At 47.1% G+C, this 15,113-nt stretch overlaps 1 protein-coding gene across 5 annotated transcripts in view; it reads left to right on the top strand.

Annotated features, from left to right (window-relative positions):
* Nucleotides 1-140: 140 nt before the first annotated feature.
* TTC19 (tetratricopeptide repeat domain 19) overlaps nt 141-15,113 on the top strand; it is a 37,463-nt gene continuing 22,490 nt past the window's right edge. For all 5 annotated transcript variants that reach the window (XM_064495314.1, XM_064495313.1, XM_064495312.1 and 2 more), the window contains exons 1-7: nt 141-356; nt 428-558; nt 2,098-2,208; nt 2,677-2,715; nt 3,437-3,493; nt 3,801-3,862; nt 6,136-6,230. In XM_064495314.1, coding sequence (XP_064351384.1) covers nt 176-356; nt 428-558; nt 2,098-2,208; nt 2,677-2,715; nt 3,437-3,493; nt 3,801-3,862; nt 6,136-6,230 — 676 coding nt within the window. In that variant the 5' untranslated portion in view covers nt 141-175. The remainder of the gene's footprint in view (nt 357-427; nt 559-2,097; nt 2,209-2,676; nt 2,716-3,436; nt 3,494-3,800; nt 3,863-6,135; nt 6,231-15,113) is intronic.

Genomic DNA, 15,113 nt, shown 5'->3' with positions numbered 1-15,113 from the left:
CGCGCGCCGGCGGGGCGGGGCGGGGCGGGGCGGGGCGCGGGGACGTCGGCGTGCGTGCCGGCGCACGCGGGCCTCTCGGGGACGCCTCCTGGCCCGTGGCGGCCCGGCCTATCGGGCGCCGGGGGCGGGGCGTCCGGGACGCCGGGCCGCAGTGCGCAGAGGACGCGGCGCCGCCATGTACCGGCTCGTGGGCTCCTGCCTGGCCCGAGGCCTGCGCGCGGCGGGCCGGCGCGCCCGGGGCCGCCCGGCGTGTCTGCTGCCGCGGCCGGCGGGGGGCCGGCCGCCCGGGCTGGACGTGCCGCCGGGTCGAGGCGCGCCGGGCGGCCGGGGCCGGGACCTGCTGCCACTGCTGGCAGGTGAGGGGAGCGGGCCGGGCGGGGGCCGGGACGCGGGCCGGGCCCGGTGACCTCAGGGCCCCTTCCCGCAGCGCTCGCCTGGTTCTCGAGGCCTGCCGAGGCGGAGGAGGCGCGGGAGCGGCGGGGAGCCGGCGGGGACGCGGCCGAGGACGTGGCGGCCGAGGCGGAGGCCGAGATTGTGCAGCTGCTGAAGCGAGCCAAGGTGAGGCGGCCGGTGGCGCGTCCCCCGGGTTTACCGGAGACCGTGAGAGGAAATGAGCCAGAAGGAGGATGGCCCGGAGACAGACAGGTCGTGCTTGCAGACGCCAAAGCCTGCGGCCCGACCGCCGCGTCTCGAGTGCGAGTGGAGACCGCGCCACAGGCGTCGCTTTTACTCAGACGGAGCTAGCGGGCTGTTTGGGGGTTGAAAGGCTTGGCTTAGAGACTTGCACGTGCGGGGCATCCAGAGAATGCAGCTTGGCTCTCTTCTTCCTAAATTCTTCTTTTCTGCATACTCACAATTTTTTCTTCCCGTCTCCATGTTTTCTCGCTTCTTGCATGGGGTTCACTGCCGCCTGGATGCCAGTAGTGTCCAAACTTACGTTTCCAGATTGCTGCCGACGAACCTCCTCCACTCTGAGCCCCGCCCGACCCCCCCGCCTCCCCCCTTCCAGCCCCCCCCTCCCCAGCCTCCCCGCCACAGCTCCAACTTCACCTACCCCAAACTAGCCTTTGGTCTTTAGTGCCTCCCGGACACATCCCTTCACCATCTTCTCTTTACTACCCAGTTTTTCAGCCGGGACACACTTTCTTAAAGGGGGTCCACCTGCAAACTTGTGATACCCAACTACCACCGCCCAATACACTTACAGTCCAGCAACGAATCCTTTTGGACTTTTCCACCAAATCCAAAATACTTCTCAGTCTGCCCCCTTTTCTCTGTCTTTCCTGCTCTCACCCTAGCCACACTGCCCTCGTGCCCCACTGCCTGCCATTCTCCCTGCAGCAGCCAGACTGATTTTTTAAAACTGTAAATCGGATTATATCACGTCCTTGACCCCAAACTTTGAACGACTTCATACTGCATTTATGATAGAATCCAAACTCCTTGCCGTGACCATAAGGCTCTACACAGCCCACCCTGCATTGCTGCCTAATTGGCAGTAATCCTCTGCTTCACCTTCCTCCCTTCACATGGGTTTCCTTTTGTTCTCTTCATCTTGTAGGGCCTTTGCTCGTTCCCTACTCTGTTTGGGTCATTTTCCCCACAGTTCGTTATTTGGTTGGCTTCTCATCCTTCTTACCTCAGTTTACCTGTCACTTCCTTGGAAGGCTTCCCTGACTCCTGTTTAGTGGAAGCACCTTGCTGTTCTTTTCTTTTGCTTTGCTTCAGAGCTTTTATCGTTAGTTGTAATCATGGTGACTTGTCCCTTGGGCTCACTTCTAGCCTGCAGGAAGAGAAAAAGGGGTGGTAGGGCCAGCAGCTTCCTTATATGATACAGTGTAAAAATTGCTTTCATTCCTGCTGCCTGTGTCTGGTGGCCAGAGCCTTGTCACACGGCCTCACGTCGCTGCAGGGGAGGCTGACCTCCCTTCACCTTTGTAGACTTGATGCCTGGTGCACAGTAGGAGCTCGGTGAACGTTTGACGAATACTTGAGCCGCTTCCTTGTCCGTTTCGGGATACGTGGCTGTATCCACTTCTGTCTGGTAGCACGTGCTTCTGCTTTCTCACAGCTCTTTCCATTATTTTCTCTTTCCAGTTGAGCATCATGAAAGATGAGCTGGAAGAGGCAGAGCTGCTTCTGCACGACGCTCTTCGCCTTGCCTTTAAGAGCGACAACAAGAAGGCCGTCACCTACACTTATGACTTGGTAATTCTAACCAGTCTGAGCCACTGACTATGAAGTGTGAATGCCAGAGGAGGGTGGTTAGTGCTCCTGGTTAACATTCCTGACCAGCAGGGTGTCCTAAAGCCTGCTTTGTTTTTATTAAGTTTCTTTTAGTTTCGATTTTTATTACCCTTGGGGTATCATTTACAAGAAGTCTCAATCCCAGACGAAGAAGAAACAAACAGAAAAAGAAACAAATAGCGTTAGTATTTGTTTCTTCAGTGACTAGTGGGGCTCGGTTTGGGGTGTCGTCAGCAAAGCACACGCAGGTATTTACTCTCACGCCACGGCGGCACTTTGCTTCTGGCAGACTAGGGACGTACTTTTCTCTCTGGACTGTCTTTTTAGTTAGAGGGTGAAAGCAAAGTGGGGTCTAGCGTAAAGATTTTAAAATAAGAACTGTTAAATAAGATGTTCTAAACCGAAAAACAATTTGTAATTTGCTTTCAGATGGCCAACCTAGCATTTATACGGGGTCAACTTGAAAATGTAAGTAAATCACTTTGTAATAGCTTGAATTTGTGAAGGACTAGTCTCGAGGGACCTCTGTTAGTAAGAGTACACGCTAAGCTGCTGTAACAGAGAAGCCCCCAAATACAGTAACTCAAGTGAAAAGGGAAGTGTATTTCTCTTTAATGCATTAGTCTAGAGGCAGCTAAACACTGAAGGGGGGAGGTACCTCTGCTCCATGAAGTGGCCCAGAAGCCCAGGCTCCTTCTGAGATGCTTCGTCTGCATGAGGGAGCTGGCTCACCTCCAGCCTACAGGAGGGAAGAAAGAGGGTGGAGGGCCAGCGGCTTCCTTATAAAGTGTGATTTAAAGATTCTTCACATTCCTTCTGCCTGCGTCTCTTGGCCACAGCTTCATCATATGACCACACCTAACTGCAAAGGAGGCTCGACCTGGTGAAAACTGAAGAGACTAACTAAAAAGATGGAGAGGACAGTGACTGTTAGGGGATAGTTCGCGGTCTCTGCCACAGTGGGTTTGGATGAGAAGTTAATTTCTGAAGTTGGTTTTTACTCATTACAGAGTAATTGTTAAGGTGCCCAGAGGATGTGAGGTCCTGATATTTAATCTCTTTTCCCACCCAGATATTTTGTGTGTGTGTTGTGTTTGTCAAAGAACGGTTCATCAGACTAGTACCTAGAACCCAGGTCATAGAGATAGGAGGCCCAAGTAAAACAAAACTCTCTTCCTTATGCTTTTAGGCGGAAAAGCTTTTTAAAGCAACCATGAGTTACCTGCTCGGAGGGGGCATGCAGCAGGTGAGGACCTTTCTTCGGAGCAGCCCAGCTGAAGCCGTTCTCGAAGTAGTCTTCTTCCTAAAAGCTCTGCCCAGCCCCTCCGTGTGCTTTGGCCAGAGGGTTAGGTTTTCCCCCTAAGACCAGTATAAAAATTGCCAGTCTTCCATTCATGCAAAAGCTTGGTGCCTGAGGAACTCACAGTTGCCTGGTTCCTCCAGAAGGATGAAGACTGATTTTCAGGCCGAAGTCGGTCTAAAAGTTGATCTGAAATATTCTGTGAGGAAATTTTATTTGTCTTGAATTTCCTTAATTTTTCTTCTCCCAACAGGAAGACAATGTGATCATTGAAATCTCCCTAAAGCTGGCCAGTATTTACGCTGCTCAGAATAGGTAAGTATAGTCAGGGTCCAGGTGTTGCAGCCAGGCAGGAGGGCTGTGGGTCGAAAATTTTGACCCTGGGATGTTACATAATTTTCATTTACCTGTTATCCATCTGAGTCACCAAAGCAATTGGGTGTTGGGTGAGGAGGGTATAGCTCAGAGATAGAGCGCATGCTCAGCATGCATGAGGTCTTGGGTTCAATCCCCAGTACCTCCATATAAATAAATAAATAAAAACCTAATTGTCTCCCCCTAAAAAAAACAAAACAAAATAATTGGGTGTCACACTCATAGTGTTCCATTTCTCATTTTTGAAGTTTTGAGTGCTTCCCGGGTTCACCCCTGCTGTTTCTACCAGCCTGCCGAGTGGGGCGTGCAGCCCTACCCCTCTGGCCGCACTGTGACAAGGCTAGTCACGTTTTCTGTTCCTGCTTGAACTGGGGAGGAAATTACAGTTAGAACTTTAGTTCAGCTCTTCCTAGAAGAGGAGGGAGCAGTGTGAAAGCTGCTGGGTAATAGGCTTTGAAGAAACCATTTTGCTGGTGTAAGTACCAAACCAGGGTGTGGAGGCAGGCGACGAGAGAGTTGCCGCGGGAGTGTCTGCGGCTTGTTCTGCGGGCGGTGTTTAAAGCATGTGGAGGCAATGCGGAGGGAGGGAGATGCCTAGGGACAGGGACGGGCCTTCAGATGAGTAGGACAGGAAGTCAGGGCTAATTTTACAGCATTGGCTGAGTCTGATTCTTGCAAAGAAGCAGTCCGCCTGCCGCACAGGAAGGGCTTTAGGACGCGGTTCGGGTGTGCGCCAGGGGTGGGGCGCGCGCTGAGAGGCCCGGCGCCCTTCGTTCTCCAGGTGGGCTCGAAGAAGAAACACTCAGGATGTAAGAACTCCTAGGGAATTACATTTTGGGGTGAGTTTGAGGGAAGATCTATGCTGGCTCTTCCTTAGGTTCTCAGTTGCTGAAGAAGCAGGGTGCTGCAGATTGGGGAGACATCAGCCTAGTGCCCTGGCACTGGTCCCTGCGGCCCTCGAAGTCGGCTCCTTCATTCTCAGTGAGACCCACTCGGCCTCCCGGCGTTTGGTTGGTCACTAGATGGGCCAGAGCCTCTGAGGGCCTCTGACTTGGAGCCTTTCGAGGAGCTTTGAGGTTGGTCTGTGTCGGGGGCACTGTAGCTGAGTCCGTCTCCCTGAAGGAAGGAGTAAGACAGGACTGCGTGTTGGTGGGGTGTGAAGCCCTAGGGTGAGCAGCAGCCCGAAGACGGGACCGCTGGCGAGTAAGACAAGGCCTTGGCCTCTCAGGAGGCAAAAGCTGTGTGGTACCCATCGATAATCACCCCGTAAGTTACTCTGCTCTCCTCGGAAAGGTTTTTTTTGTTTGTTTGTTTTGTTTTTTTTTTCGTTTTATTTCACAAGAGAAGCATGAGACCAGAAAACATGAAGCCACGTTCTGAGTCTTAGAAAGGCTTAGAAAGGCAGGCAGGAGGGGAGTTGTGTACAGGCCTGTTGCTCCGACTTGGAGCAGCTTGTGGGCAGCCGCTTCCGCCCCGTGTCCTGGTTGGGTCGGGGAAGCTTGTGTTCTTCTGAGAACAGAGTAGAACTGTGGGGTCCTCTGGCAAAGACGGGAGGAGAAGGGGTGAGCTTGCTAATGTCACTTTTGGTGAGCAACTAGAGCCAAAACGGAAGAGGGAAAACCAGGGTTGAGCTTCTGGACGGAGAGGGAATTTCTGTCACGTTTCTGTGCGTCTCTAGAAACCAGCAGTTGACACTTGTTCTGCCCGGAGCCCGTCTGCCTGCTGCCTGGGTGTCCCCTCCAGTTGACTGAGGGGCCCTACAGTCGGGCTAAATGCCTTCCAGTGCCGTAGCGAGGAGTTCCATTCTGTAAAAGAAACTTGCGTCAAAGAGCTGTAGCTGAGGTGAAGTGTAAAACTAATGAGCCTCTCGGGAAGGTGAATGAGGTCGGCAGTTAGGATCCTCACCGCAGGGGCCTCACGTGGAGCTGGGGTGAGGGACAGGCTGGCTCCCTTAACTTCTCGTGGAGGTGACGAAACGGCTGGCTGTGTTGGTTACTGGAACTACGGCAGCATTCCTAGCTTGTCTTGAGTACGTTAAACAGGTGACTTTAAAAAAATTTTTTTTTTCGAGAAATGGCAAATTGACGCCCCTTCGAAGCTTGATTCAAAAGCCTCTTCCCGCCTTACACTTGGCAGTGCTCAGAGCCAGGCTGGGGGCGTGAGGACCGGGGAGGGGTCGGAAAGGCAAAGGCTTACTGGTGTCTGCTTTACAGACAGGACTTGGCTCTTGCTGGCTATGAATTCTGCATTTCAACTCTAGAGGAAAAAATTGGAAGGGAAAAGGAATCAGCAGAAGACGTCTTGTCAGGTAGGGAAACCTGGCTGCTTTCTGGACAACTGCCTTTTTTTTTTTTTTTTTTTTTGTCTCAAAGGGCTTCACTGTTTGGCTGCGATAAAGGAAAGGGAAAGGTACCTGAATTGGAAAGAAAGTGTTGCCCATTTTGGAAACTAAGTGGCTGCTTTTAAGGTCTCAGAGGGTTTGGAATAAGATGTTTTGTCTAAATGACCACTGTTTTTGTTTGTTTGTTTTTGACCCTGTGGTGATGTGTTCATAATTTATCTGTTGACTTTTATTATATATAATCTCTGGGAAATTGGGGAGCAGAAGGGGGAAGGTCTTCCCCTTATCTCTTGGTTCAGCTGCCAGTCCCAGTGCTAATTAAGTACCTCTCAGCCCCACGTATCCACCCGGATCTACAAGGTGAAAGGAAGTTGGTGTTCTGTCAGTTCATCGTCATGGTGGGTGGAGGGGCAAGGAGGGTCACTCGGGACAGAAAGGGACAGGCAGGGAGCTCTCTGACTCCCAGGGTTTCTCAGTATGGTTTGCAGCATTGTGAATTTCCAGATGTAGCATTCATTCAGTGACCTTGCGTCCACACTTCCTGTTTGGCCAGAGCCAGCAGGGTGCTAGGGATACAGCGGCCAGTCTGTTGTCCCTAAAGTGACATATATGCCTTGGAAGAGTTGTCTGTGCTCAGTGGCCTCCCAGTCCTCCCTGGAACACAACCCCATCACTCCAACGAAGCCCCTCACCAAGATCACCAGCGCTCGGTCCTTTCCGGCTCTGCCTCCTAGCAGCTCTAACCCAGGTTATTCCTGTCTCCTACGGGAGACGCTGAATGGACACCTCACGGGCCACTCTAAAGTCAGCAGGCCTCAGGGCTGTCTGGGGCCCACTTCTCTTCTCTCTGCCCTCACGCCCTCGGAGATAGCGTTTAGTTCTGGGCCTTTAAATAGCAGTTTTCCATCTTCAGCCCCAACCGCGCGTGAGCTACATACTTTGTGGGTAAGGTTATTTCTCTGATGTCTTGGCTTGAATGCTTAATGGCCATCTCATTTAATGTGCCTGAAATGGGTCTTCTGATTTCTGCGCCTCACAAACTTGTTTCTTTCCGGGCAGCCCCATTGGTAAATGGCACCACCATTCACCCAGTGCTTTGGCCAAGACCCTGGGTCATCTGTGATGTCTCCCTCACTCCCCACGTGTAGTTCATCAGCAGGTTATAGCGAAGCTACCGTCATAGAGTAACCATGTCGGACCACGCCTGGTCTTCTGCCCTGCTGTTGCGGGCCCTCACTGCTGCTTGCCTGGACACCTGTAACAGTCTCCCTGCAGGTTTCCTGCTTCGCTTCATTCCCACACGGGATCTGTATCCACGCCTCGGGCAGAATGCTCTTTTAAGAACTCCGTGCCTTCGCATCACCTTTAGAATAAATTCAGGATTCCTGCGTGGCTCTGCAGGGCCTTGCGTGTTGTGCCCACACTTGCGTGTTTCATGGCACCCGCTGCTGCCCTCCCCTTGCCCTTCCAGCTTCCCCACCAGGATGTCTCGCTGTCCGTGCTGCAGGCTCACTGCTGTCTCAGGCCCTGTGCCTGCTCTGCCCTCTGCCTCCGTGTCCTGTCTCCATGGCCAGCCTGCATGGCTAGCGGACCTCCCCAGCCGGTTATCTCTTCCACTCCCTCATCTCTGGTCCTTCATTGCACTTGAAAGCAGGTGTGTGCTGTGCGCTTGGGTCTGTGTCGCCGCTGAACGTACGTCTTTGTTCAGGTGTTTGTGGTGTCTGTCTTCCCTGTCAGAGGGATAGACGTCGCCTGTTTTGTTCACTGTGAGATCCTGGGAACCTGGAGCAGGGCCTGGCACGTAGCAGGCTCAGGAGTCCCTCAGTGAAAGGGCAGAGGCCCAGCAAGCACAAATGCTGACCAGGACGTGAAGGGTCAGTGCAGCACGGGATGGTTCGAAGAAGTTCACGGAAGAGGCAAAAACGAGGTCCAGCTGTTGCACAGGTCACTTCGGAGCTGTCCACACCCTGTGCATTGAGAGTAGAAAATAGTCTTTCCTTACTCAGAGGTAACAGGGGGGCATTGAAGAAAATTTTGAATAGTATTGAGAAGAAAATAAACGAAGACCCCCCACAAGCCTCCCGAGAGCTCCAGTTCACGTCTCGGTGGGTGTCTTCCTGGGCTCATGTCCCCTGTGCTGCTGACGTCCTGGGAAGCAGACCAGGGCTCATGCTGTGTGTATCAGTTGTAACCTGGTTTTTATTTTTAACTTAGTAACATATTGGGAAAGCACTTTTTTTTTCCCCCAGGTAAGGGAAGTCTTGTCAGAAGAAACCCAGTTTCTGTTATAAACATTATTTTCACATTTTACTAGTTATGCAGTAAAGGAAATGTGTTACATTCTTAATCTCATTTTTTCTAAAGAAATACAGTCCTTCAGTTTTGAACAGAGCCAAGTCCATTGTCAACTTCAGGTGCTTTTTTATTGACATGACTGACTCCACCCCAAGGATGTATTACTACAGATCACATAAACATTTGCTCATTTTGTTCCTTGTAATGTGGATATATATGTAATTACTGAGGAGATGACCCTCAAATTAAGTGAAAACGGTCTAGTTAGGAGGAGCCTAATATTCTAAAGTATGTGGATTAAATATAGGTATAGAACAAGGGCTGAATGATACCAAAAGACAGACAGTGATTGTCTCTGGTGGTTAGACTTACAGGTGATTTGTTTTGTTTGTGGTTTTCTGAACATACTATAGTTTTTTGCACGTTTTTATTTTTCTTTTAACAATTACTTTCTAATATTACCTCTGTAGTATAGAAAGGCAAAGACTATTGTAAGACTTAATTTAAAAATAGCATTTTCAAATAAATAAATAAATAAATAAATAAATAAATAAATAAATAAATAAATAAATAAATAAATAAATAAATAAATAAAGCATTTTTTTTGCCCCACCTGTTCTAGTCGTTTTCAACTCTTAATCGGTTTTTTCTGGTATTTTCCGTCATATTCCTAAATAACAAATTATTATTTCTTGATTTAGTTTTAGACTCTGTCGACTCTGAAGGTCTGTCACAGTTTCGAGGTGTGTCTGCATTACCACGTACACAGTATGGTAGTGTTAGCTGCTGAGCCAAGTGGCACGACGGCCTAATGATTATCTTTTGGGTGCAACCTTTGTCTTCCTCGGCAGCCGGTAGTTCACTACGTTTTCGGTTGTTGCTTGTTTTCTACCTACGTGGCAAGTTCTTCTCTCGCCCTGGTGCTTGCTTTCACCCTCAGCGTCTCTGGGGTGTGGGTTGGTGCGGCTGGTCCGTAGGCATTGTCTTCACCTGCCTTTCACGTGCTTAGTCACTTACCACTTTTTTCTCTGCTTTTCGTTTCGCTTGATTCTTCTCTTTTCTGTGTTGCTTTGTACCTTTTTCATCCTTTAACTTTGACTTCAGTGGTGTTTTGGGAGGGAGTGGTGGTAGATGCGTGTGTTCAGTCCCAAATGGTGGATCCGCACAGTAGCCCAGTCTTCTGTTCCTGGATATAAGGTCGCGTCCAGATCTGTTGCCTTAGGACAGATTCCTAGCACTGAAATTGCGGGTCAGTTAGCACATTTCACGGTTGTAGATGACTATTGCAAAGTTGCCTTAGAAGGGACTGTATTTATATTTATATTTTTTGATTCTGTTAATTTATTTGCTTTGTGACTTTGATCAATCCTTATGTGTTTTTTGATCCTCAGGATGGAATTAAGAATAATACTCTCTCATAGGACTGTTTACAGGAATGAATGAGTTAATATGCATAAAGCACTTAGAACAATGCCTAACACATAGTAGCTACTCGAAAAATGTTGCTCATTATGCAGTTTCATTGTCTTGATAAGGCACAGCGCCCCTGCTCCCCAGAACTCGCTGGTTTTCATAACCTGTTAGATTGATGACGCGGCATTGATGGATTAACCAGCATTTCTTTGGTCATCAGTGAGGTTGGTTCCGTTTTATAAGATTAATTCTGTCCTGTTGGGTTTTCTTTTCCATTATCTGCGTGTGTAGAGTTTAGAGTTGTTAATTTAGAAGAAATGTGAAGCTAACGTCGTGTGAAGAGTAAGAACAGGCAGCAACCCAGCAGTGACAGTTCCCAGGACCCCGCCGGCCCCGCCGGCCCCGCCGGCCCCGCCCCAGCGCCCCAGCGCCCCAGCGCCCCTGCACTCTGGAACCTTCATCGTTCCCCTTTAGTTCTACCCTTGAATCCCTTATGAAAATATTGTTTCGTTTTTGTGTGTTTCTTTTAAAAATTGATATAAATTAATCACCCAGTATGGCTTGCACAGGTATTTAGTATTTTTGGAATTAGATCTGAATTCACTTATGTTTATTTTCTTTGGTTTTTTAATTATTAATAAATCTTAATTGAGTAACTATTCAGTGGTAGGTATTGTTACGGGACTTGAACAGAGGCACTCAAGGCAAAAAGTCCCTGTTCTTCCGGAGTTTAATGTGTAAAAAGGTGTTTTTCAGCTTTGAAATCAGAGAAATATTCACTCATCCTTCTCATTTTCTTTTTCTTTCTTTTGAAACAGTTTTAACATGTAACTTTTTAATGTATCTTCGGTTTATTTTGGTGTGAGGTTGGTAATCTTAAAGCTAATACTGTATCATCATTTTGTACTTATAATGTATTAGTTAGTATATGCTTTGGTTTCTTTTGGGGCTTTCCATTCTGATTTATTCATCTGATGACTCGAAACAGTATATGTTTCAATTACATGTTACCATTTGAGTTACACAGTAATAGAGATCTCACACATACTTCTGCAAAATTTCTTCCCATTTTGTTTTCAATTTTCACATGAATTTTAGATATTTTTCACATGAATTATAAATCATTTTGTCAGGTCCTCAGAATGCTTTGAGTCTGAATTATTAGATTTGTGTTATATTTATGAATTAGCTTGGGGAGATTGCCATCTGAATAAGTCAGCATTTGATTGCAAATAGCAGAAAATTTCAGCTAAATTAAGTTAAACAGTAAGGACCCTGTTACCCATATGGCCGGCAGTTCAGTGGAAGGGGCCGGGCTGCAGAGCTCGGTGGGTTAGGGCGCCCTGAAATCCTGAGGGCTACAGCTCGTTCCATCCCTCCTCGCTGTCACTCTCACTGTCCTGGGTGGGCTTTCTCATCACCCTTGCCTTGTGGTGAAAGTGACCGTCAGTCCCAGGAGTCTCACCCAGAAGTGCAGTGTCCAGGGGAAAGGGTGACTTCCTAATGTTTCTCTTAGAATCAAGGTAATCTTTCCTGGAAGTTCCCGACTAGATTAATCCTTACTTTTCATGTGGCATTTCTAACCCAGTCCTTGGCAAGAGAAGTGGGATTCCATGATTGGCTAAAACCGATCAGGACCCATTCCTAACAGGATGGGAACCCCCTGAGTCACGTGAGGGCAGAGTGGGGACTGGGCCAGACGGCGGCTCTGCTGGCAGAAGTCCCTCGCTGCACGACCTCTGTGTTGCGTCTTCCCGCCAAGGACCATGGCATGGTTCTGGCTTGCACATTCCTTCACGCAGATGTGACAGCTGTTTTGTTACACTTGATCCTGAGTGGACACCTTACCAAACTATTTGCTTTTCAGTTGAGATTCATGCTGTTTCCAGGAAACATTTGGGAAATCATGATAATTGATTCCTTTCAGATAGTTATACTTCTGCCCCGCCGCCTGCCCTTACTAAATTTAGTTCATTGGCCATAGCTTCAGGACATTAAGTAACCGTGGTGATGGACAACTTTGTTTTATATCTAACTTCAGGTGCCAAATTATGAGTAGATTTATTGTGTATCTAGAGCAGATCAGGCTTGCTGATAGTTGGTTAACTGTTCAGTGTCCTGCTGGATAATATTTAATGCTGACGTTTTACTTAGAACTTCCGCGTTTATTTTCTCACGTGAGACCCATAGTGCATTTCTTGGGCCTCTCACCGCAGGGCTGTGTTAGTGCGCTGACGTGAATCGGGGTGCGTTCTGCAGTTCTCTTCTGGGACGGGTGTGGGCCTGCTGTAGCCCCTGGAAGCTGCAGGATGTGTGACGCCATATGAGGCAGATCTCCTGTAGAGCGGATTCTTTGGCAGCTTTTTTCTTCCTTCCTTGGTTGCTCATGCATTTGAGTTTCTTCCATTTTCTTGACTTGATTTCAGCACCACGGACAGCGCCAGGCACACAGCTCAAATACCGTGACTGCGGAGGTGAAAGAATTTTGGAGATCCGTATTTTCCTAGAAGAAACGTTCTTAGGAATTATATTTTTAAAGCATAACTTCCCACTATTCTGTTACGTAGTCAAGATCATATTCCTTTCTGGATTTTGATTTTATGAATTTATTTAATCTCTATAAGAAACTTTCTACGTTGATTTCTTCCTCTTTCCCTTGAAATGAAAGGTTCATTCATTTTCATATTTCAGGTAAATCAAGACATTTCTGGGAAGTTGAAGTATTTTTGGTGGCATATTTGGTGTCATGCGTGTTTGAAGTCTGGAGCCTGATTTTGAATTCTGGCTTTTCCACTGACAGCAGTGTGACTAGACAAGTCACTTCTCTCCCCGGTTTCCTCACCCTTAAAACAAGCATGATAGTGGAACATGCGTTACAGAGCTGTCACGGGAGTTGAATGCTCTAGGATTGTGACTGGTAGTCACTAACAATTAGGGAAGAGTTTGCTGGAACGTGATGTGTTTATTAACCTAATTTATCAGCAGGTTTAGCTCCTCTATATTACAGTTACTACTCTGTTATGAAGGGCCTTCCTGACTGTTCATAGTTTCTCCTGGGTTTTTTTTTTTTCAATTTTGTTCATCTTTACAAAGAGCCAACTTTGGGTTTCATTTTTTTTCCTACCTCACTTACTTCCACTCTGATCTTTCATATCTCTCCTGCTTGCCTTGGGTTTCCTTTGTTCTTTCTCTAGTTACTAGGTGGAAGGTTTGGGTTGTTGACTGAAGATTTTTATTTTCTAATGCAGGCATTTACAGCTATAAATTTCCCTCTGTTGCTTTAGCTGCATCCCGTAAATTTTGGTATGTCGTTATTTTCACATATCTCAAAATATTTTTAAATTTTTCTTGTGATTTCTTCAATCCTCTGGATATTTTGGAGTGTATTGGTTAATTTCTATGTATCTGTGAATTTCCAAAATTTTTCTGTTGTTGATTTCTAAGTTCATTCCATTATGGTCAGAGAACACACTTTGTATGATTTCGGTCCTTTTACTCCTTACTGACACGTGTTCCGTGGCCTAGTGCGTGGTTTACCCTGGACACTTGTGTGTGAGTTTGGGAAGCTGTGTCTGCCTTTCTTGCTGGGTGGGGCGCTCTGGTGACGTCAGCAGGTCTGGTTGGTTCATAGCGCTGTTCAAGTTTTCTATATCCTTGCTCATTTTGTCTCATTCTGGGCAGAAGTTTTGTTTTTGTGGTTTTTTCTTTCTACATATTTCTATCCTGTTTAAGGACTCTTGGGTATACATTCTTCATTGTGAATTATTCCTTCACCAGAAAAGTGATTTTTTGTCCTACTTAAGGCATTTGTCACAAATTTAGTTTTACGTCATTGACTGTATCTTACTTTGAAACTTTTTTTTGTGTATATGTATATGTATATTTTTTGAAGTGTAGTCACTTTACAAGGTTGTGTCAGTTTCTGGTGTACAGCACAATGCCCCAGTCATACATGAACACACATACACTTTTTTTCATGTTCTTCCTCACCGTAAGTTACTACATGATACCAAATATGGTTCCCTGTGCTGTGCAGTATGAACTTGTTTATCTATTCTGTGTGTATCAGTGTCTGCAAATCTCTAACTCCCAACCCCCCCCACCCCCACCGCCAGTAACAAGTTTATTCTCTGAGAGTGTTTCTTTTTGCAAGTAAGTTTGTCTTTTTTTTTTTTAGATTCCACATGTAAGTGATATCATATGGTATTTTTCTTTCTTTCTGGCACTTTGAGTCATTTTGTTTTCAGTGTGTGTTCTGGAGAAGGCTATGTTTGGATTCATTTAACTTAATCTGAGTATCATTGTCTTGTGTTAAAGAACTTTAAAACCTATTTAAATTAGTATTGAAAGTGATATTTGGTGTAATTTTTTGCATTATAAGCTTTCCATTTTTGTTACTTCTTTTGTCTTCAGATCACTCTTACAGGGACTTCTTCGTCACTAAGCCTCCACTTACATTTTGGAAGGAAGGCATATTTGGAAGGTTTCCAGTTCTGTTAAGGGTAACCTAAAAATTACGTTGAGACATATTTGACCGAGAAAAGTTTGTTTTCACTTTGTTCTGCAAGATGAGAGGAGTGCAGTTCGATAGTCTTCCTTTCCCCACGTTTTTCTCTGATCAGGAATTTTAGACCTAGTGGGATTTATTGCAGTGAATTTTGAAGCCAAGTTATTTAACTCGTTTAGTGGACAGCACGTCTTCTCCTGCCTGGCAACTGTGTAGACGTCGGAAGTTTTTTAGTGCAAGGTTAGGGGATGAGTCTGTGAATTCTGTGGTCTGTGGGGAGCCTTCGTGTGTAGGACCCCCCGTGAGCTCGCGCGCCTTAGATCTCTGCGCGGTTCGTCCTCGCGGTGGTCTTTGGTTCTGCTTCGACGGCGTCACTCGTCTCCGTGTTGGCCTCTCTCTTCTCTGTTCTATAAGATAGATGTGCTCCCTCCTCCCTCAGTTTTCCCATCTGTATTTTGGGAGTGTTTCCGGTGTGGTGTGTATTCCACATTACTGACTTATTCAGAAAAGTGAGTTCTGTGCTTTTCTTCTGGTGGCTTTTAAAATTTTTATTTATTATTATTTTTAAGATTTCAACCAAAAATAAAGTGCGGAGACTAACAAACACTGTGTCCTCCCCCTCACCTTTGCCAGGT

The sequence above is a fragment of the Camelus dromedarius genome, chromosome 16 (assembly GCF_036321535.1).
Source record: "Camelus dromedarius isolate mCamDro1 chromosome 16, mCamDro1.pat, whole genome shotgun sequence".
In the NCBI taxonomy this organism is placed as follows: Eukaryota; Metazoa; Chordata; class Mammalia; order Artiodactyla; family Camelidae; genus Camelus; species Camelus dromedarius.
The sequence above is the reverse complement of the archived record's forward strand: the minus strand, read 5'-3'. Positions and strand labels throughout refer to the sequence as shown.